Consider the following 22,377-nt stretch of genomic DNA (forward strand, 5'->3'; position numbering starts at 1 on the left):
GTTGCCACAGTCATTTAAAAAAAAATTGAACAAGTTCACATCTTCTGATTCCCAGCCCAGGCAAGATCCTATTGGAATACAGTGCCCTTCAATGGAAATATACCAAAGGGAGATGAGTCCTACTCAAGTGTGGAGACTCAAACAAAGCATTAACTGGACTTGGAGTGAATGCCAAACTGCTTTTTTTTTTTTTTTTTTTTTTTTTTAAGTACAATTTCCATTTTATTTTTCTCCAGAGAATAGTTGTCTTCAATCTTTTACTCAGCTCCTTACATGGGTTTTGGTGGGGGTCGTGGGGCAGCTCCCGCAGGTCTAAATCGGGGTGGGGGTGTTCGGTCCTTGCGGGCTTCACGAGATCGATTCCTGACTACTTTGCTGTGAATTGCACAACTCACACAGTAATGTAGCTTCACATAGAGCTTGGGAAGTACATAAGCATCGAAGACGCTCGCTTCAGAAATATCCCTGACAGATGCGGCCTCCACTATGTTTCGAATGACGAATTTCTTAATGGCCTTGTCCTTGGGTATGCATCGGGCACAGTTCGTGCAGCGAATAGGCTGAACATGGCCGCGGCCCTTTTTGGCACGACCGTTGTTCCTTCTTTTCTTTGTCATTTTGGAAGCTCGCAGCGGAGAAAGCCAAACTGCTTTTTGATTCTCAAAGTTTGACAGCACAAACAAAATGTTGCATGTATTAGAAAACATTTCAGTTTTTTTGTGCCTTGAACACTGAATCATCCTTGCATGGTATAATAGAAAGACCTTGGATTTAAGTCCCCGTTTCTTCATTTAGCATTAATGTGTTACCTAACTTCTCGGAGCCACAGTTTTCTCATCTGTAAAATGGAGATAATAATAGTGCCTAATTTATGGTGCTAGTGTGATGATTAAAAGAGATAATGTATTATAGAAATAGCTCAACAAATAATTATCTTCCTTTCTTTTTCCACTTGTACAGGAGCTTGTCTAGTGTGCTTAGTTTGAGTCAAAAATAGTGGCTCTAAAGTGTTCTCTGAATTTAGTTAAAGCCCCATCTTACAATGGCCATCTCTCTGTAAGTGAATGTTTTCCCAAATATGGGTTTTAGCTTATGTACAAATGTGTTTTGCTCATCAGCAAGACCAAATGAAACCCCAGCCCGCAAGAATTTTATCTTTATGACTCCTTTTTCCTCTTATTATCTTAGACTCCAGAATGCAGGACTGAATTTCACAGGAAATGCTGTAATTCAGTACAAGAGAAACAAGGCTGAAAAGTACACCATAGCTAAGGGGCAAGGTTTCTTAGCCTCAGTACTACTGAGCTTGGGGCTGGACACTTCTTTGTTGTGGGAAGCTGTCCTGTGGATTATAGGATGTTTAATAGCATCCTGGGTCTCCACCCACTAGATGCTGATAGCACTTCTCTTTTTTGTTTGTGACTACCAAAAATGTCCCCAGATATTGCCAAATGTCCCCTGGACAGGGGGAAACAATATGGTTTTTGGTTGAGAATAAGCCCTAAAAGAAACAAATCAGCTAGTTGTTTGGCATACAAACACCCTATAGGGGTACATAAATTGAATCTTTAGGAGTGACTGGAAATTGAAAGGGCAAAGGGTAGTGAAGGAAAGAAGAGTCTGGGCAGAAGAGAACCTATTTCATATTCAGGCCTTATGAATACAGAGGTGAATAAGACATAGATCTTGCTCTCGAAGAGCTCATGTTTTAGTGGTAAAGGCAACCACTTGGAAACACAATGCAAATACTGTATAGTGAGTACTGTCAGAAATATATAAAGAGTGTTATGGAATAATGGGAGCACAGGGGAGGGGCACCCACACTAGCTAGGTACAGGAAAGGCTTTCCAGAAGAGATCATAACTGAGTCAAAGTATAAGTAAGGCTTAGCCTGGAGAAGATAAAAGGAGGATGGAAGAGCCATGATAGAACTTGGTGTTTGGAGGAAAATGAAAATCATTTAGGTTGCCTAGAAGCAGAATGGCCAAGAACAAAGAGTGGTAGAATAGAAGCTTGTAAGGTAGACAGGGAGCAGATCATGAAAGTCTTTCGAAGTCATGTGTGTGTAAGACTCAATTCTGAGAACCACCAAGAGCCACTGAGTTTCTCCATGATCCAATTTGGATTTGGGGAAGATTACTTTGTCAGTGGTGTGGAAAATAGATTGGAAGTAGGGTAACCAGTCAGGAGGCTGTGTAGTTCAGGTGAGAGATGATTATGGCCTGAGTTAAGGCAGTGACAGTAGGAAGGAATTCAAGGTCTTAGGTGGTGAGAACAACAGGATCTAGGGACTAGTTAGGCGTGGGGACAGTTTCTGGTTTGTGCTACTAGGTAGATGGTAGTGCTATTCACTGGGATAGAAAACACTAGAGACAGAAAAGATGTGTAAGAAAGAAGAAGTTTAAGTTTGGAAAAGTTGAATTTGAAGTGGCTGTGATCATTCAGGTAAGGATGGCTGGTAGCCATAAATATATGAGTCTGTAGATTAGGAGAAAATGTAGGGTAGAGATTCAAGATTGAGAGTCAGCAGGGGAAAACTGAAGCCATTGGAATAGTTACTCTACTTCCAATCTATTTTCCACACCACTGGCAAAGTAGTCTTCCCCAAATCCAAATTGGATCATGGAGAAACTCAGTGGCTCTCGGTGGTTCTCAGAATTGAATCTTATACATACATGACTTAGAAAGACTTTCACGACCTGCTCACTGTCTATCTTACAAGCTTCTATTCTAAGATAATCCAAGGAGAATGAGTATACTGAAGAGAGATGAGGGCCAAAGATATTCCCAGGGCTTGCTTCTTTACTTCATTAGTGTCACCTATTTAGAGAGGCTTTGCTTGACTAACATATATAAAATATCACTCTATTCCTTTACTCTGATTTTTTGGGTAATGTTTCAATACCCCATATTATGCTATGTATTTAACCCATTAGCTTTTTGGTTACTCTCAGATATTTACAGTAGTTTAACTTGTAGGCACTTAAAGTTCAATCAAATCAAAACTTCCATCTCACATGCACTTTAAATCTCTTCCCGTCCCCAACCTCCAGTGCAGCTTGACTGGCAGTCCCACAGATCTCTAGTGAGAAAAGTGACTTGGTCTGTTCTTTCATTCTCCTTGCTCTACCTCCTCCCCTACTTGTTCTACTGCTTCTGTCTCTCCCAGGGCTTAGGGGTGGGGTGGGCAAAGAGAGGGGAGTCTTAAAGGGACAGTGAGAAGCTGAATTGATTGGTGCTGGTCTAATCTGGCTATGAATATCCTTTGTGATGGAGATGCCCAAATACTGCCTCTTCTTGTAGTGGGCTTTCCTGGTTTATTCAGGGATCATCTCACTCCTCTTCCCACTAGCACAGACCTCTTCCCTACACCATTCCCTGATAGGAACAATGTACCATCTGACTGTCTTCCCCCTTGGCTGTTGCCCCCACAACTTTCTTTTCATGGGATCCTCATTTTTATGCAGCAGTTGCCAGCTATGCTCAAAAGAAACTACCTGGTCCACAGCAAACATGGTTCTTTGGAAATCTAGATCTCTTTTTTGCTCTGCCATTATGAGCAATTTAAACCAGCCTTCCACCTTCAGATTTCAGGTGAAAGTCAAGTATAATTTTCTATCTTTTCATAGCACTAGAGGACATATGTGAGGTTCTCTCATGAACTCATCCTGTTTCAGTAGCAACAAAGACTAAAATTTCTGTAGTGCAGCAAGCCTCCAGCCTGGGAATAAGATGCCAGTCTCTCTTCAAAAGGTTTAATTGGGATTTTTTTTGCTTGGCTTGAGCAGGGGAACCATAGTGCTTTCTACTCCAATGAGTCCCTTTAAAAAATCCTCTTTGTTGATTTAAATTAATCTCTAGAATTATCTTATAATAATTCTGGAGTTGAGTGGTGGGGATAAGTAATTGAAATACCAGTTTGGTTGCCTCTTAGCAAATCCTGCAGGAATCTAACACCCCTCTTTATAATGCATAACTACCCCTAGAATGTATGTCTTTAACCTTGAAGCCTCAGTCAAAACTTTGGGAAACAACAGAAAAAGTCCCATTTAACATCCTTTTCCAAATATATGTAGTAATATACACATAACCCCATATACATAAAAATATATATCTTGTGTATATGTGTGTATATGTATTATATATACACATACACATGAATATGATGTATTTTTTTATTACTGAGAGACAAGGAAGACTACTAGTTAAGACTATGGAATCTGAAGCCACAGTGTCTGGCTTCAAATACTGAGTTAACCATTTGACATCTCTGTGACTTAGTTTCCTTATCTGTAAAATGGGGTTAATAATAGTATCTGCATCAAAGGATTTTTGTGAGGACTAAATTTGTGTGTGTATGTGTGTATGTTTGTATAGCTTAGATTAGTACCTTAGAATAGTAGTGCTATATGCCTTTGCTATTAGTGCTTTTATTTTTCTCTGACTTAGAATATAAGTTCCATGTGTGCAAGGCTTTACTGCTATAGTTCTAACTCCTAAAAACAGTGCACATAACAGGCACTAGTAAATGTTTGTGCCCTCAGATGTTCCCCGAAAAAATTAATATGACATTTAAGCGTTCAGTGTTAAGATATTGGCAGAAAAAGTAGAGTCCAAAAATATTAAGAAAGACAGTCAGAGAAACAGGAAAACAAGGAGGTCACGATGTCCAGAAACCACAGGAGAGGCGATTTTAATAAGGCAGGCGTGGGCAATGGTGTTAAATATTGCTAGAGGGGGAAAGAAAAATAAAACTAAAAAAAGTCTTTGCATTGTCTAACAAGCAGCCCCAATTTTTGCTTTCATAGCCTGGTAAATATTGGCTTTCTTTCCCTGAAAGATGCTTTTATTAAAATGAATTACTGACCAAAGTAAATCTTTGAAAATTTGACTTAAAAGTTTTGAGCCCTGCATTACCAACCTCCAGAGAACAAACCAGTCCTGCACTTAGTCTTGGCCATAACCTTAAAGGACCCATCTTTAAAATTGTACTAATACAATTTAGGATGTTTTCTTCTGACTTGAACTCTCCTCTTGAATCAAACCATAAAACCTGATGTTTATGTCTGCATACAACTCCATCAGACTTCCCCTCATAAGAATGTCTTTCTTCTTTTCTCCTACTCCTCTCTTTTCAAAAGTATAAATAAGATATTTAAAGAACTCTTATAACACAACATAATTAAAAATGAACAAGGGGTCTGAGTAAACATTTCTTCAAAGAAAATATACTAACAGCTAACAGGTACATGAAAAGATGCTCAAAAGTATTAGCTATGAGGAAAATGCTAATCAAAACCACAATGGGATACCAATTTCCACCCACAGGGATGTCTGTAATCAAAAAGACTGATAATAACAAGTGCTATTGAGGATGTGGAGACATTGGAACCCTCACATATTGCTGATGGGAATGTAAAATGGTGCAGTCATTTTGGAAAGTAGTCTGGCGATCCCTGAAAAGATTAAACATAGAGTTACCACATGATCCACAATTCCAATCCTAGGTAGATACACAAGCATTTTGAAAACATATGATCGCGAAAACCTCATGCATGAATATTTATGGTAGCATTATTTGTAGTAGCCAAAACATGGGAAAATCTCAATTGCCTATCAACTTCTGAGGGGATAAACAAAATGTGGTATATCCATATAGTGGAATATTATTTAGTCAAAAAAGGAATGTAAAATTATTTGAGTGATGTCACCAAAATGATGGAGTAGGGAATCCCAGGGCTCCTCAATGGCTGTAATTAGCTACTGGATAAGTTCAAATTCTTTAACATGACTCAAAAGGCCTCTGTTGTTCTAGTACCTACCTACCTGTTAGGGGTTGAGTCATGTACCCCCAAATTCATCTGTTGAAGTTCTAATCCCCAGTACCTTATAATGTACTCTAATTTGGAAATAAGGTCATTGCAGATGTAGTTAGTCAAGATGAGGTCATTAGGATGGACCCTAATTCAACATGATTGGTATCCTTATAAGAAGGGGAAATTTGGCACAGAGACACATGCACAAGAAGAATGTCATGTGATGATCAGGGCAGAGGTTGGGATGATGCTTCTACAAGCCAAGAAATAGCAGAGATTTCCAGCACAGCACTAGTAGCTAGGAGAGAGGCATGGAACTAATTTTCCTCACATCCCTCAGAGGGAACCAACCCTGCAGATAGCTTGATCTCAGATTTCCACCCTCCAGAACTGTGAGAAAACAAGTTTCTGATATTTAATCCACTCAGTTTTTGGTACTTTCTTATAAACTAATACATCATCCTTTTAACCTCATCTATCATCACTTTTTCCTTTCACCTATGCTCCAGCAACAGCAGCTTCTTTGCACTTCCTTTGCAAATATCCAGTGTTTCTAGCCTTTTCATTTTTGCTTATGCTCTTCTTCTGCCTGGAATGCCTTTCTACCTTTTTGGTCTAGCTAATTCCTACTCATCCTGTAAGATCCAGAGAAGCAATTTCTTCTTCCAGGGACCCTTTACTGACCACTCTCCAATCAGGCTAATGTAAATGGCCTTCTGAGACATTCTCCCATATCCTAAGCATCTCCCCAGCTTTGCACTTTCCACACTGTATTATAATTTTAGGTTTTTAGTTTGCCTGCCTTCCCCTACACCATTCAATAAACCAATTCCCAGAGGAGAGTCACAAAAATTCCAGTGCCTAATTAGCACAATATACTTATATTTGAACAAATGGATTTTTTTGTGTGTTTATCTATTTAAGTGCTTCCCACGTAGTGGGAAGCACATCTTGCAGTACATCTTGACCAGTGGTTCTCAGCTGGGGTCAGTATCTGGAGACATTGTTGGTTGTCATAACTTGGAAAGTGATCCAGTGGATAGAGGCATCTAGTGGATGGAGGTCAGATACATTGCTAAACATCTTGCAGTGTACAGGATAGCACCTTCCCCCACCCCAAGAAATATCCATTCCAAAATATCAATAGTGTAGAGAATGAGAAACCTCAGTCTTGACTGAATGAGAGATTTGAATTTACTTTTTACACGCTATACTCACAGTAGACCACTGGTGTACTAAATTTGCTTTGTTAGGAAGCCTGTTTTTTTTTTTTTTAATTTTGATTTTTACAAAAGCAAACTCAACATGAGATGAAAGGGAGTGCCCTGGCAACCAGAATTAAAACTTTGGCAATTGAAAGGTACCTGATCAATGGCAGAACAGATATATAAATTGCAATCTTGTTATGCCCTGGAATGCTCTAGAGCAGTGAAAATAAATTTACCCCATCAACAGGGGTAAATCTCATAAAAATAATATTGAGTGAGGAAAGCAAATTGCAGAAGGTACATACAGAAAGATGATATTTCTGTAAAGTACTACGTAATGTTTAGAGATAGACATATATGTAGTAAATGTGTATAGACATACAAGGAATTTCATGGTATCCTGTCACCTGGGGCTGAGGAAAATCTCCATCTTTTTAGGTTTGTGGTGGTCAGAGCTTGCTCAGTGTGGCAAAATCAGATTTCATGGAAATAATCAAGACCAAATCTGAGATTGTGAAAGCCTTAGGATGGAGGAGGACACAGGGAGTTTTGATTGTTTTGGTAATGCCTTATTTCCTAAGCTGGGCAGTGGGCATGTCCTTGTTGTTATATTACTTTATATGTTTATATATTTTTGAAATATTTACAAGTGTTTCAAAAGAGTACTTGCTCAATACTGAGGTATCCTGTCACCCAGGGCTGAGGAAAATCTTCATCTTTTAAAGTTTGCACTGGTCCAAACTCTCTCAACATGGTAAAATCGACTCATTGAATTCAATCATTCACAATTTTCCAGGAGATTATGTACTATACATAGGGTGATAATTCATACATTCCTGTTTACATTTTTGCCAGGTTAGAGCCTGGGTTTGCTTGCATTAGACCTCTTTCAAAATTTAGTATAAGAATTTGAACTTGTGGCAGACAAGGGGGATAAAATAGAAATGGGCAGCAGTTTGCAAAGCACAGAATATATGTAAACAGGCCATTGACTAACTTTGCTTAGTTTCATTATTTATGTTTGTCTCTCTGTGTATTTGCAGCTGGACAGTGAGACTGTCTTAGAGAAGAGGGGTCAGATCTGTACCTCCTCTTTAGTGAGGTGTATCTTGGACAGTGAGAAACTGAACACACAGAAAGAAGTAAAAGCTTAAAATTTTGCTGAGGTATAAGGGAGTTGGACAGAATGTTTCCTAAGTTACTTCTGGCTGCAAGTGTTTACAGCTCCTGCCAAGCACCACCTGCAAAGAAGATGCAGAGAAGTATGTGGTCTGAGTTCTCGCACACAAGATTTGGGGGATGGAACACATTCAAAGTCCAAGGCTGAGTAGAGGGCTCCGGAGGGAGAGCTGAATTAGCAAAGCTAGACAGAACAAAATGATTTCCTTTCCTTTTTTTTTCTTAAATTTTATTTTAAGTTCTGGGATACATGTGCAGAACATGCAGGTTTGTTACATAGGCATACATGTGCCATGGTGGTTCGCTGCACCTATCAATCTATCATCTAGGCGAAGGATTTTCTTTTTAAAGTGGCTTCGCACTTCAGGGTGGGGTGGTGTATTGAAGGGCTAAAGCATAGAAGAAAAAAAAAACTCTGGGTAGAGCCTGGGAGATGGATTTTTACTGTTTTGTCTGCTAGAATTAAATTTTTTTTTTTAGCTTTTAAAGATATTTCAAGAAAATTTAAAAAATATTATCAAAGCCATACATGCTCATTAAAAGAAATTTGAAAAAGACAGAAACATAGGAGTAAAACTAAAAACTTGTTTAGTTTTATCACCTAGAGACACCCACTATCAATATTTTAATAAAAATTCTTGTATACAGGTATACCTTGAAGATATTGTGGGTTTGGTTCTAGACCACCACAATAAAGCAAGTTGCATGCATTTTTTGGTTTCCCGATACATATTATATTTACCCTATACTGTAGTCTATTAAGTGTGAAATAGCATTATGTCTAAAAAACCAATGACCTTAATTGAAGAATATTTTAGGCCAGGCACAGTGGCTCATGCCTGTAATCCTAGCACTTTGGGAGGCCAAGGCAGAAGAATCACTTGAGTTCAGTTTGAGACCAGCCTGGGCAACACAGTGAGACCTGTCTCTAATAAAAATATTAACAACAACAACAATAACAACAAAAAAAACTGGACACGGTGGTGTGTGCCTATAGTCCCAGCAATTCAGAGGCTGAGGTGGGAGTATCGTTTGAGCCTGGGAGATAGAGTCTACAGTGAGCTACAAGTGCCACTGCCCTCCAGGGTGGGTGACAGAGAGATACCTTGTCTCACAAAAAGAAAATCTTTATTGTTAAAAAATGCAAATGATCCTTTGAGCCTTCAGTGACTTGTAATTTTTTTTGCTGGTGGGAGGTCTTGCCTTGATGTTGATAGCTGCTGACTGATCAGGGTAATGGTTCCTGAAGGTTGGGGAGGCTATAGCAATTTCTTAAAATAAGGCAACAATGAAGATTGCTATATTGATCGACTCTTCTTTCACAAAAGATTTTCTGTAGCATGCAATGCTATTTGATTGCATTTAATCACAGTAGAACTTCTTCCAAAATTGGAGTCAATCCTCTGATACCCTGCTGCTGCTTTGTCAACTAGGTTTATGTCACATTCTAAATCCTTTGTTGTTGTTTCAACAGTGTTCACATCATCTTCACCGGGAGTAGATTCCATTTCAAGAAGTTACTTTCTTTATTCACTCAAGAGAAGCAACTCCTCGGTCAGTCAAGTTTTATCATGAGATTTCAGCAATTCAGTCACATCTCTGGATTCCACTTCTAATTCTAGTTCTCTTGCTATTTCCACCACATGTGTAGTGACTTCCTTTACTGAAGTCTTGAACCCCTTAAAGTCATCCATGAGGATTGGAATCAATTTCTTCCAAACTCCTGTTAATGTTGGTATTTTACCCTTCTCTGGTGAATCATGAATATTCTTAATGGCATCTAGAATGTTGAATCCACTGCAGAAGGTTTTCAATTTACTTTGCTCAGATCCATCAGAGGAATCACTATTAATGGTAGCTATAGCCTTATAAAATTTATTTCCCAAATAATAATGTCTGAAAGTCAAAACTACTCTTTGATCATGGCCTGAAGAATGGATGTTGTGTTAGCAGGCATGAAAACAACACTAATCTTCTGGTACTGAGCTCTTCAGTGACTAGGTGCATTGTCAACAATAATATTTTGAAAAGAATGTCTTTTTCTGGGCAGCGTCCCTCAACAGTTGGCTTAAAATATTCAATAAACTGTAAACAGATGTGCTGATATCCAGGCTTTATTTCATTTATGGAGCACAGGCAGAGAAGACTTAGCATAATTCTTATGGGCCCTAGAATTTTCAGAATGATCAATGAGCATTGGTTTCAACTTAAGGTCACTAGCTACATTAGCCCCTCATAAGAAAGTCAGCCTGTCCTTTGAAGCTTTGAAGCCAGGCATTGACTACTCTCTAGCTATGGAAGTTCTAGATGGCATCTTCTAATATAATCATGTTTTGTCTACATTGAAAATCTATTGTTTTGTGTAGCCACCTTCATCAATTATCTTAGCTAGATTTTCTGGATAACTTGCTGCAGCTTCTCCATTAGTACTTGCTGCTTCACTTTGCACTTTTATGTTAGTGAGATGGCTTCTATCCTTAAATTTCATGAAACAACCTCTGTTAGCTTCAAACTTTTCTCCTGCAGTTTCCTCACCTGTCTTAGCCTTTACAGAATTGAAGATAGTTGAGGCCTTCCTTTCAATTAGGCTTTGGCTTAAAGGAATGTTATGGCTGGTTTGATCTATCCAGACCACTAAAATTGTCTCTATATTGGTAATAAGGTTGTTTCACTTTCTTATCATCTGTGTGTTCACTGGAGTAGCACTTTTCATTTTTTTCAAGAACTTTTCTTTTGCGTTCACAACTTGGCTGATTGTTTGGTGCAAGAGGCCTAGCTTTTGGCCTATCTCAGCTTTTGACATGCCTTCCTCAGTGAGCTCTGTCATTTGTAGCTTTTGATTTAAAGTGATTTAAGGAGACTCTTCCTTTCATTGGAACACTTGTAGAGGCCACTGTGGAGTTATTAGTTGAATTAATTTTAATATTGTTGTGTCTCAGGGACTAGGGAAGCCTGCAAAGAGGGAGAGAGATGAGGGAACAGCCAATTGGTGGAGCAGTAGGAACATATAAAACATTTATCAATTAAGTTTGTCATCTTATATAGGCATGGTTCATGGTGTGGCAAAACAGTTACGACAATCATATCAAAGATCACAAGTCACTAGAATAGTGATATAAAAATAAAAAGTTTGAAATATGAGAATTAGCAAAATGTGAAACAGAAACATGAAGTGAGCACATGCTGTTGGAAAAATGGCACCAATAGACTCGCTTGAAACACGGTTGCTGCAAACTTTCAGTTTCTGAAAACACAATGTCTGCAATGTACAATAATGCAAAATGCAGTAAGATGAGGTATGCCTATTTTTCCTTCTAATCTTTTTTCATGCATATCCTGTTTCCATTAATTATGATATTTTACAGTAAATGTGGTACCCTACTTTCTTTTCTTTCTTTCTTTTTTTTTTTTTTTGAGACAGAGTCTCACTCTGTTGCCCAGACTGGAGTGCAGTGGTGCTATCTCAGTTCAATGCAACCTCTGCTGCCTGATTCAAGTGATTCTCCTGCCTGCCTCAGCTTCCTGAGTAGCTGGGATTACAGACGCGCACCAGCACACCTGGCTAATTTTTGTATTTTTAGTAGAGATGGGGTTTCACTGTGTTGGTTAGGCTGGTCTTGAACTCCTGACCTCGTGATCCACCAGCCTCGGCCTCCCAAAGTTTTGGGATTATAGGCATGAGCCACTACGCCCGGCCCTACTTTCAATTGATATTATAGCATAAGCATTTGTGTGTCATTATAAACTATGTGTAAATGTCAGTTTGATTGGCTATATTTCATTGTATAACTAAGTATACCATAATTTACCTAATCATTGAATCATTAACTTTTTTTGGTATATTATTATTCTGTGTAATACTGGGATTAATACAGGTAAACAAAAACATTGTGTACATCTCTTTTTTCTTAGGACATATTCATTCATTACACAAATGTTACTCAGGGCCTACCATGTGCCAGGTAGCATGGTAGGTGCCAGGTTTCTGCCTTGAGTGGCATGTTGTCGTTTACTGATATAGGAAATACTGGAGGAGGAACAAATTTAAGAGAAAAGATGGTAGGTTTAACTTTGGATGTGTTGAATTTGAGGTGCCTGCAGGACATTCAAGTGGAGATGTCAAGAAAACAGAACTCAGTAAAGCAGTCTGGGTAGAGTTATAGAATTACAGTTGTGGCCATATAAATGGTAATTAAAGCCAAGTGAGTGAAAAAGATTATTTAGGGAGGGAGTATATGTATCCTAGCCCTGAAAATGTCTGACTTCCAGAGGTCAAATAGCAGAAGAGTGACCTTTGTAGGTCACTGAAGAGAGGGTAAAGGAGTAGGAGGAAAAGCAAAAGAGTACAATGTCACAGATGCCATAGAAAGTTTCAAGGAGGAGCAAATGGTTAACAGTGTTAAATGTAGGGGAGAAGTAAAGCAAAATAAGGACCCAAAATACCTTATTTAGTTATGGATTTATTGACACTGAGGGCCATTGGCTGGGTATCTCATTGAGAAGTTTCAGTGGGGAAAGGTAGCCAGATTGTTGAGAGCTGAGAAATGAATGAGAAGTAAGGGAATAAAAATTGCAATTTCACCTGTAAAGTACATTTTCAATACATTTGCCCATAAAGAGAACCTGAAGAGGGACCTCCTGTGTAGAAAAGATTTTTTTTTTTAAGATAGTAGAGACTTGAGCATGTTTAATTGCTGATGTGAAATGAAGGAGAGAAGAATGGGAGAGGGAGGGAGAGGAATCTGCAATTACTGGGTAGATATAAACATTTAAAAGTCTATTGATATATATTGCTCACATGCTTTCTAAAAGGGTTTTTAACACCAACATATGATCCTATTGGCAATTATGAGAGCTTGTTTGGTGGCCACTTTGTCGTCATTAAGTATCATTAAAAAAAAAAAAAAACTCTTTGCCAAATAATATCATTATTGTTCTAATTTGCTTTTCTTCGATTACTAGTGAGTTGAATATCTTAACCAGTTGTGTCCTTGAGTGTGTACGTGTGAATTTAGTCCTTTGCCCAAAACGTTTCTATTTTAGACAGACATTTATTTGCCATAAAAGGCCGTAAGTCAAAGGATCAGAATAGTATTATATCTTACTTACTCAAATTAGATAGTTCATACTCTTTATCTTCTTAGAAGTGTGAGACAATTTGACAACTTTTGGCTCAGCTGAAGGAAAGAGGCAGGTGATTTCACCATCTAAGAGAGTGACCAACAGATGGAAGTAAGGGGGTGGGGAGGCACGTCTAGTGTTAGACCCCTATCCTCAGTCCGCAGGCTCCCATTCCTAACCTGGGAGGACATTCCTCTAGTGTCTCAAGGCTTTGGGTCTCAGAGCTCCCCTTCGAGCTGAGCGGCCCCCTACTAAGGAGCCCGGGGGTGCTGTGCGGCCCCTTTAAGAGTCCAGCTCCTCCCCGCTCCAGGGAAAGTTGCAGCTTTTTCCGCCTCCCGGGAGGGTGAGAAGGGCCGGCCGCCAGAGCTGGGTTGCAGTCTTCCCGGAGCCGGAGACCCTCCCTGAATTTCGACACTAGGAATTCTCGCTCTCTGGAGGCACCTGTTGCAGGTGACAGGTAGGTCCGCAGCCAGCGGCTACCCCTCGCCTTCGGTCCGGGGCTCCTTCTGGGCTCCCAGCTCTTTTTAGCTGCTGAAGCGCCCCCACCCCCATCTCGGGGTCTTGCGTATTCCCTACCCGCTCTTTGCTCCCCCAGTTTTTCCTTCTCCCTAGCTGACTACGTCTCCCCTCTCCCCGTCTGCCTCTCCGGACCGCACCCCCCAGGCTTGGAATCCCGTCTGGTTGGGCGGTCCCTCCTGGCCACTTTTCTTTTTCCAGAGTCTCTTCTGGCCCCTTCCCTGACCCACCTGACACGAAAGCGGGCTGTGCCCCTCTGGGAGTCGCCTCCCCTCTCCTCTCCAGCTCCCCTCGAGCTGATTGCCCGGGCTTTTCCCGCCAGCCGGAGCTGGTGTCCCTCTCGAGAGCTGGCCCTGGGGGGCGGGGGCGGGGCTGAACTCCTAGCGGGAAATGCGCTGTACAAGGCGTCCAGTCACCTTTTTGTGGGTTCCTCTCGCAGGGCTTGGCCATCGAACGGGGTCGCTAATTCGCACTCTCTTCGGACTTTCGACAACGCTGCGTTGGCTTCTCCGACATCAGCATCGGCCAGTCAGTCACAGGTAAGGGCTGGAGGCTGTTTGGCTGGAGTCCTGCCTCAGTGGGCTCCGTCTGCGCTTGGGGCTGGGGACAGGGCTGTGTGCTCTGGAGCTGCTTTATCTCACTGCTCTTCAAGCAGGGTGTGGGAGATCTGGTCCTGGAGTAGGGTCCCCGAGATCTCAGAAGGGGCGCAGAATGCTTCTGTCTGCTGTGATGGTTTGTGATGGGGCAGAAAAAGATGTACCTCCAACCCTTAACATTGAATGAGATAGGATTTTTGGTGGTGAAATCATTTGGTTAGAAATCTGGTGGCTTGAAAAGTGGTGAGTTTCTAAGTAACAAAGCTTTTCTTCTCCCGGTTCCCTGCTTCTTCAGGACTAGAGGACCTAGCCTTCCAGAATACTGTTCTTGGCAGGGTTGACCCTAGACTTTCTATATTTGTGGCAAAAATTAGTCTTCTGTACATCCTGGACCTCCTATATTTAACTGGTTTCATTTCTGCTCTTTAAGCTCCTCACCTCTCATAAATCTATTAATATTGAGGTATTAATGACTTAGACTTTTGTCGCTGTGGGAACAATGTTTAATGCAGAATTGTGGCCTTGATGAAGTTTTCTGATTTTTTTGGTGGTTTGGTTTTTAGCACCTGTTGGAAACCGTAGTAGAAAAGCACCACCAACTTGGCTTGTGAGGCTCTTTTTGGGCAGGGCGTGAACATTTCTGGTGACACAATTTCAGGTGTTTCACTCTTGGTCAGAGCAGTGAAATGGAGCTTGGAGGCTTTTTCTGGGGTAACTGATCTGTGAGTGCATGTAGCATTCTGGCTCTCTGAGCTTTTCCCCTTAAAGGCTGCTACTAGTAATGGTCGTTAGCCATTGAGCCAGACATGGTGATAAGTTCTTTACATAATTATGCAATCCTCACAATAAATCTATACAGTAGGTGCTACTGTTATAACCATATTATGATGAAAAAGAGACTCAGAGGTTAAGTGCCTTGCCCCAAAATCTCAAATGGAGGCAGAGCTTGTGTTCCTATCCTGTCACATCACCTCTATTGTCTTGAATGTTGGAAACACTGAATAGCTCATGGATGAAGACTAAGTGATTAAAAATTTTCCTTCGAAGCCCAAGTATATGTTTTGCTCCTTGATTCCACCCTAGATGCACTGCAGAGACTATGGACCACTTACCTCACTGATGTCTTACCCATTTCATTTCCAACATGGACCAGTTGCCATATTACCACTATAAGTACACATGTGAGTGTACTTGGATGAATGAAATCTCCTGGGTTCTCGGCTTTGTGGTAATTGTCCTGAAGTTAGGAGAGGGTAACCCTGGATTCTAGGGATGTGTGCCTGACTCAACTTCTTCCTCTCCTACTGGCTAGGGGACAAATGAGAAAGTGGTAAGTGATATAGATTTCCCGTCAGCCATACCAGAAAGCCTGAGAGTGATCGTGTGCTAGTTTTGTCATCGGATGGAGTACCATAGGCAGGGATAGGAAGAAAATGTCCTCCCTATTCCCATCTCTCGGACTTTGCTGAAACTGTTCTTATTTTTTCTTCCTCAAAAGCTAACTTTCTTCCCCCACACTCTCTCCTCTAACATTAATTCCTATCCATCCCTCAAGATTGAGTTCTAAAGTCACCTCCTTTGGAAGGCCTTACTGAACACATACTTCTTCCCCCAAGCAGAATTGCCAGTTATTCTGTGTCCTAAAGCACTTTGTTTACACCTCAGTAAAGCCCTTAACACTGCTCAGGTAGAAAAACAACCTGGAAGATTGTAACTTCTCTAAAGGCAAGGTCTGGATCTTGGAGCTCCCTTTGTCTTAAACGTAAGATACTGGCAAATATTTGTGCCAGTAACTGGACATACCATGCCATGCCTTCAAGGGGCTGAGGTCTGGTGATGGTGGGGTTGAGGTACAGAAGACACCTTTCTGAGGTATTTGAAATGCCACAGCTAAGGAGTTTGCCCTGACTGCCCTATTTCAACGTGTAATCCCTTCCCTGAACATTCCATATGCCCTTTCCCTACCTTATTATATCTTTCTTGCTTATTGTCTGCCCTCCTACTCCCTCACCCACCATAGCATAAACACCCTGTGGGTAGGGATTACTGTCTGTTGTATTCACCGGTAGACTCTGGGACCCAGAACAGTCCTTGGTACATCATAGGTGCATACTAATATTTGTTAATGAATGAATGACATTACCATTCTAGGAATTTGGCACTCTTGGAATTAGGCACTTCTGGACCTGAAAGCCTACCCAGTTTGTCACCCTACATGTGTAAGTTTGCCCCAGGCCCAGAACTCAGCTTTATTTCTGCTGAGTTTTGCTTTGACATTTCATTCCTGATGCCAACTTTGACCTAGTTAGAAGTACTTCCTCTCTCTTACTTTTTAAAAGTATGGGTCTCTGGTTGGAAATCTCTAAAGTTTAAAAGTGGAAATATAAAAGTGTTGTGCTTCTTGTTGGTAGGAAGGGGGGCTGCACTGGGAGGAAGGGGTGTGGATTGTCAGATGTCTTGAGGCCTTTCAGGTTTTTTGCAAGCTCAGTAAGAGGCTGGAGAAAATTACTGTGCGATGGGGAAGTGAACAGCTCAAAAGAATAACGGATGCCACAAATTAGGCTTCCGGTTTCAAGTCACCCATAGCCTTTTTGGTGTGAGGTGGTTATTGGATTATGGAACTTCATGGAAAAGCCATAGCTGAGTGCTGTTTGTGTTGTACTTAACTACTTTTCTACTAGGACGATTGTGCAGTATGAAGAAACCACTATGTAACATAAATGAAAAAAGTGCTATTCTGTTTAAAAGTGCTTTGAAATGTTCAGAAAGGAAGAGACCAGAATCTCTTTGAAGACAGACTTGGAAAAAGTTGGGCCCTTCATAAGGTGGTAAATATGTTATTCTCATCATTTAATGTATGCTAACTTCTTTGAAACTCAAATTTGTACAAAAAACTGACCAGTTTCTTTTTCTACTAAATTTGTCTCCCAAGCCTTTGAATATCGCAGTGACGCAGGGTTCAGTCCCTGGACTTTTCTCCATCCAAAATCTTCACAGAGGCTCTCATCCAGCCACATGGCTTTAAAGAACATCTATCTAGACACTTATCACTCCCAAAGTTATGTTTGTGACTCAGGCCTTTCTTCTAAGCCGCAGCCTCATATATCCAATGACCTATTTGACATCTCTGCTTGTCTATCAGACCTCTCAAATGTAACGGGGCCAAAACAGCACTCCCAATTGCCCTGGTATTCCCACCTTCTTCCCTCAGCACTCCCTGTCTTAGTAAAATGTCACCATCATCCATTCAGTTGCTCAAACCAAGAACCTAAGATTACCCTTGATTCTTCTTTTTCTCTCACTTCCCTCCACCTAATTTAATTCATTAGGGAGTCCTGCTGACCTGATCTTCAGACTGTATCATGTATTCTGCCATGTATCTCCATCTCCTCTGACTATCGCCCTAGTCCAAGCCACCACAAGGCTACTACAAACATCTTTTCATAATGCTCAAGGATCTATATATACAAGTGTTTTTGTGGGATAGCTTTCTAGTAGAAGAATTATTAGGTCAAAGGATATATACATTAAACAATTTAAATAGGCATCACCAGAGTGACATCCAAGAAGGTTTACCCTTTCACCATTGCAAGTGGTTTTCCTCATGGCCTTGCTGAGGATGGATGATGCTTTTAATTTTTGCCAATCTGATAGGTGAAAAATAGTGTCTAACTGATTTAACTTGGCATTTCTCTGATCGCTAGTGTGGCTGAGCATCTCTTCATGTGTGTTAGCTGTTTGTATTTTTCCGAGACTTGCTCCTTTATATCCTTTGCAATTTATCTTTTGGTTTATATATTTGATTTGTTTGTAAGAACACTATTTATTCGGTATATTTACCTATTGCCTGTTATATAGTACAAGTTTTTCTTCTCTAGTCTGCCATATGTCATAACTTTGTTCATGATGCGTACCCCTCTTGTAATCAGATAAAGCCCACTATAAAACATTTTAAAAACATGTTCATTAGATTTGGCAATTAGGAGGCCAGTGACAACATCAGTGCAGCAGGAGGAGTGAAGCCAGATTGTAGAGGGTTGGGCAGTGAGGACTGAGAAGGACTGATAAAACATATGGTATATACACATGGACATGGAGAGTGGGATGATAGACAGTGGAGACTCAGAAGGGTGAGGGGTGGGAGAAGGGTAGATGATGAGAAATTTCTTAATGGGTACAATGTATATTATTCAGGTGATAGATACCCTAAAGTCTCTGACTTAACCACTGCATATGTAACAGAATTGCATGTGTACCTCATAAATTTATATTATTTAAAAAAATGTAGTATAATACATTGAAGAAGCTTGGCTATGATGGGAAGGAGAGGGTGTTCTTTATAGACAGTTAAGTAGACAGTAAGACTCGGGGGACAACAGAGGCTGTTTTATTTACTTTTGTTTTACTTTAAATATAAGAGATAGATGAACTCACTTATGTGCAGATGGCATACAGCTTGATGATGCAAGGTCCCTGAGAAAGTCAGAAGGTGGGAGTGCCAGAGTGATAGGAGGGAAAAGACTAGCCTTAGAGAAAGAGTGGTGGCTCTTCCATTGAGACAAGAAGATTCACTGATCCTCTTAGTGAAAACTATGAAGAAAGAAGGAGCTGTGGAGGGACACTATTTTGAGAGAGCCGCCCCCCACTCCCCACAACAAAAGAGTAAAAGGTTGACCAGAGAGTGAAGAGAAGAATGGTGAAGGGTTGGAATAGCATTTGAGAGAGAGATGAAAAGAGGAGTTCTTTAGGGGCATATTATCCAGGTTATCTATATGTATTTCAAAATATCATGCTGTGTACCATAAATATGTACAGTTTTTGTCAAGTATACTTCCATAAAACTGGAAAAAAATTTAAAAATGGCTTGGGTAACTTGAATTGGTCTCTGCTTCAAGTCACAGAGCCCTGTATCCATTCTCTCTGGAAGTACTCATCAGACCAGGTATAGAAACAGAATGTGGACAATCTAATATGGGGGATTTTTTGGGGTGACTGTGACAGAAATAGGGAGAGGGCCAGAGATTGGATGGCCCCGGTAGAAGAATAGTTTAATTGATGGACCACTGTGGCTTTCATATTCATATCTGTGGCTATCTAAACCTAACTTGAACTTGAGTAAGTTTTTTTTTTTTTTTTTTTTTTTTTGAGACGGAGTTTCGCTCTTGATACCCAGGCTGGAGCGCAATGGCGCGACTCACCGCAATCTCCGCCTCCTGGGTTCAGGCAATTCTCCTGCCTCAGCCTCCTGAGTAGCTGGGATTACAGGCACGCGCCACCGTGCCCAGCTAATTTTTTGTATTAGTAGAGACGGGGTTTCACCATGTTGACCAGGATGGTCTCGATCTCTTGACCTCGTGATCCACCCGCCTCGGCCTCCCAAAGTGCTGGGATTACAGAACTTGAGTAAGTTTTAAGAGATGGAAAATTTCAATGGCATCTACACTGCTTCTTGATTGTAGCTCTGTCAATTCAAGCATCAGAATACCTTTAGTATCAGTGTCTTGAAACTTATCAGAAAGCATGATTTGATTTACTGAGGGCCTACAATGTGTGTCCATACTCTGTGTTGTTTTACTGAGGATTTACATTGCACCAACTGCAAGCCTACAGCCAGGATCCTAAGATGGATTTATCCATCCATCCATCCATCTATCTGTCCATCCATCCATCCAGCTAGATGCATGAAATACAGCTGAGAAGAAGGTAGATGATGGCCTTTTTTTGCTCCTGGAACTGATTTCAGCAGGAGAATCATGTGTTAAATATTGTCTCACAAAATTGCTTAATTACAATTGTGATAAGTTCTGTGAAGTTCAGTTTTTTAGAAATCAAATTGTCACATTGCTTTTTAACAGGTCTTACCAGTTTATATTTGCCAATGAAATATGAGAGTATCTCTTAGATCCTTTTTAAAAATTGAAAATAGTCTTTCTAAAATTTTGCTGAATCAATAAGCAAACATAAGAAATCTTTATTGCCAGTAGGAGTGAAACTTTTTCTTTTTGATATCTATTTGCCATCTGATTTTTCCCCTTTAAGAATTATCTGTTCACACTCTGTATCGGATATTTACCTCTTCTTGTTTTTAATAGATCTCTCGTTCCATGTTTGAAACCATTAGCTACACTTCTCTCCTTCCTCTCTTAGCCCTGGCGAACTTAAAATATCTTCCCCTAGTCTCTACAGCCATTCCCTTTTGATCTCCTGTGAAATTTTTTTCTTACCTAGTTTAGAAGTGTTACTGTGCTTAGGGATGGGACTACATTTTTATCACTTATCCCAATAAAAGGTAACATACAAATCTTCTGTTCCTGTTTATCCCACTCTCCAGAGGTAACAAAGTTAAGATTGTATTTCTTTCCAGATATTTTTCCATTCATCCATGATCCAATCTGTCTACAATGTAAAAAAATAAAAATGGAATCATAATATGTCTAATTTGCATTTTTTAAACTTATTATGATTTCAGTGTCAGTATATATAGAACTACAGCACCCCCTTCTTTTTAACAAAGGCACAATATTCCCTAATATGTGTGTACCATAACTAGTCAGTTTCCTATTGATGGATGTTTATGTTCTCTATTTTTTTTTGCTGTTTCAAATATTGAGCATCCTCACAATATATACTTGTGAATTTACTCGAATATAAGTAGAATAAGTTTCCCAAAATGGAATGGTTCTGTTAAAAATGTGGTCAGTGGTACTAAAGATCCAGAGAAATCTAGGAAGACCAAGAACTGTCTGTTGGATTTAGGAAGTTCTTGGTGTCCTTAGAGCAATTTCAGAGAACTGTGAGGCAGAAAGCTAAACTATGGTGGGCTGAGAAATGATTGGGGAGATGAGGAAGTGGAGGCAGTTATTTATTTATTTATTTATTTAGGAGGGGCTTAAGTTTCTTTAAAGGCTGGTGGGAAGGAGGGAATACTTAATAAAGCAAAGTTCTTGGAGGACAAAGTCCTTACACCAGATGGAAAGGGATCCAGAATGAGGTAGAGGATTATCCTCAATAGGCATAGATGAAAGTAGGTTCATAGATTTGGCAGCAGGAACTTGTCTGATTGCGCTTCTATTTCTCTATGATATAATAGTTAAGGCCAACCTCTTAGAGCAGGGGTTGTGATGGGACAGGGGTTGAGATGGGATAAAGTTTGAGTTAGATATTTGTAGTGTTTGAAGAAGTTTTGAAATAGTTATGGTGGAGAACAGGAGAGCAGCCTAGGGAAGCATAGTTGCAGTGCCAGGCAGTGTTAAGGTGAGCTTGGTGACCAAGGATTCATATGGATAATAATCTACCAGAGTGATTTTTTTTCCTCCGGTAGACCTCAGGAGTCCTTGTGCAGGCATAAAATATAACAGTTGGGCTTAGAAGAGCTATGTTTTTTTTTAAATCAGATATTTGCAGTGATATTATGCATTATTTAGGTTATTGACAAGAGTTCAGTTGAAACAATAGAATTGTCTAGGTGCAGTGGCTCACACCTGTAATCCCAGCACTTTGGGAGGCAGGTGGATCACCTGAGGTCAGGAGTTCAAACCCAGCCTGGCCAACATAGTGAAACCCCATCTCTACTAAAAACACAGAAATTAACTGGGTGTGGTGGCCCACACCTGTAATCCCAGATACTTGGGAGGCTGAGGCAGGAGAATCACTTGAACCCAGGAGGCAGAGGTTGCAGTGAACTGAGATCACACCACTGCACTCCAGCCTGGGTGACAGAGAGAGAAAACGTCTCAGAAAAATAAAATAAAGTAAAAATAAAACAGAAAAAACCAATAGAATTTAAATTTTTTAGGAAAGGAAGTAAGGATGGGAAGGAACTGACAAGGTGAAAGCAGAAGGGTCTATGGAAGACTGTCCCCCACCTCAAGAAATCTGAGAATAGGAATGGGGCTAGTGAGGGGACTCATTGACTGAATAGGCTAGAAGCATAACAGATTG

General features: G+C 40.3%; 2 protein-coding genes across 2 annotated transcripts in view; one reads left to right on the top strand and one right to left on the bottom strand.

The window, feature by feature from the left end:
• Positions 1-209: 209 nt before the first annotated feature.
• Positions 210-639, bottom strand: LOC105725111 (small ribosomal subunit protein eS26). Its single transcript, XM_012464051.3, has one exon. It carries the CDS (start codon positions 615-617, stop codon positions 270-272), a length of 348 nt encoding a protein of 115 aa, XP_012319474.2. The 5' UTR covers positions 618-639; the 3' UTR covers positions 210-269.
• A 13,038-nt stretch (positions 640-13,677) lies between these two features.
• SYTL4 (synaptotagmin like 4) overlaps positions 13,678-22,377 on the top strand; it is a 54,474-nt gene continuing 45,774 nt past the window's right edge. Inside the window, exons 1-2 of the mRNA XM_064362608.1 lie at positions 13,678-13,781; positions 14,280-14,379. The gene's annotated coding sequence lies outside the window, so the exon portion shown is untranslated. The remainder of the gene's footprint in view (positions 13,782-14,279; positions 14,380-22,377) is intronic.

Source organism: Aotus nancymaae, unplaced genomic scaffold (genome assembly GCF_030222135.1).
Source record: "Aotus nancymaae isolate 86718 unplaced genomic scaffold, 86718_ANA_hifiasm-v0.15.2.pri h1tg000004l, whole genome shotgun sequence".
In the NCBI taxonomy this organism is placed as follows: Eukaryota; Metazoa; Chordata; class Mammalia; order Primates; family Aotidae; genus Aotus; species Aotus nancymaae.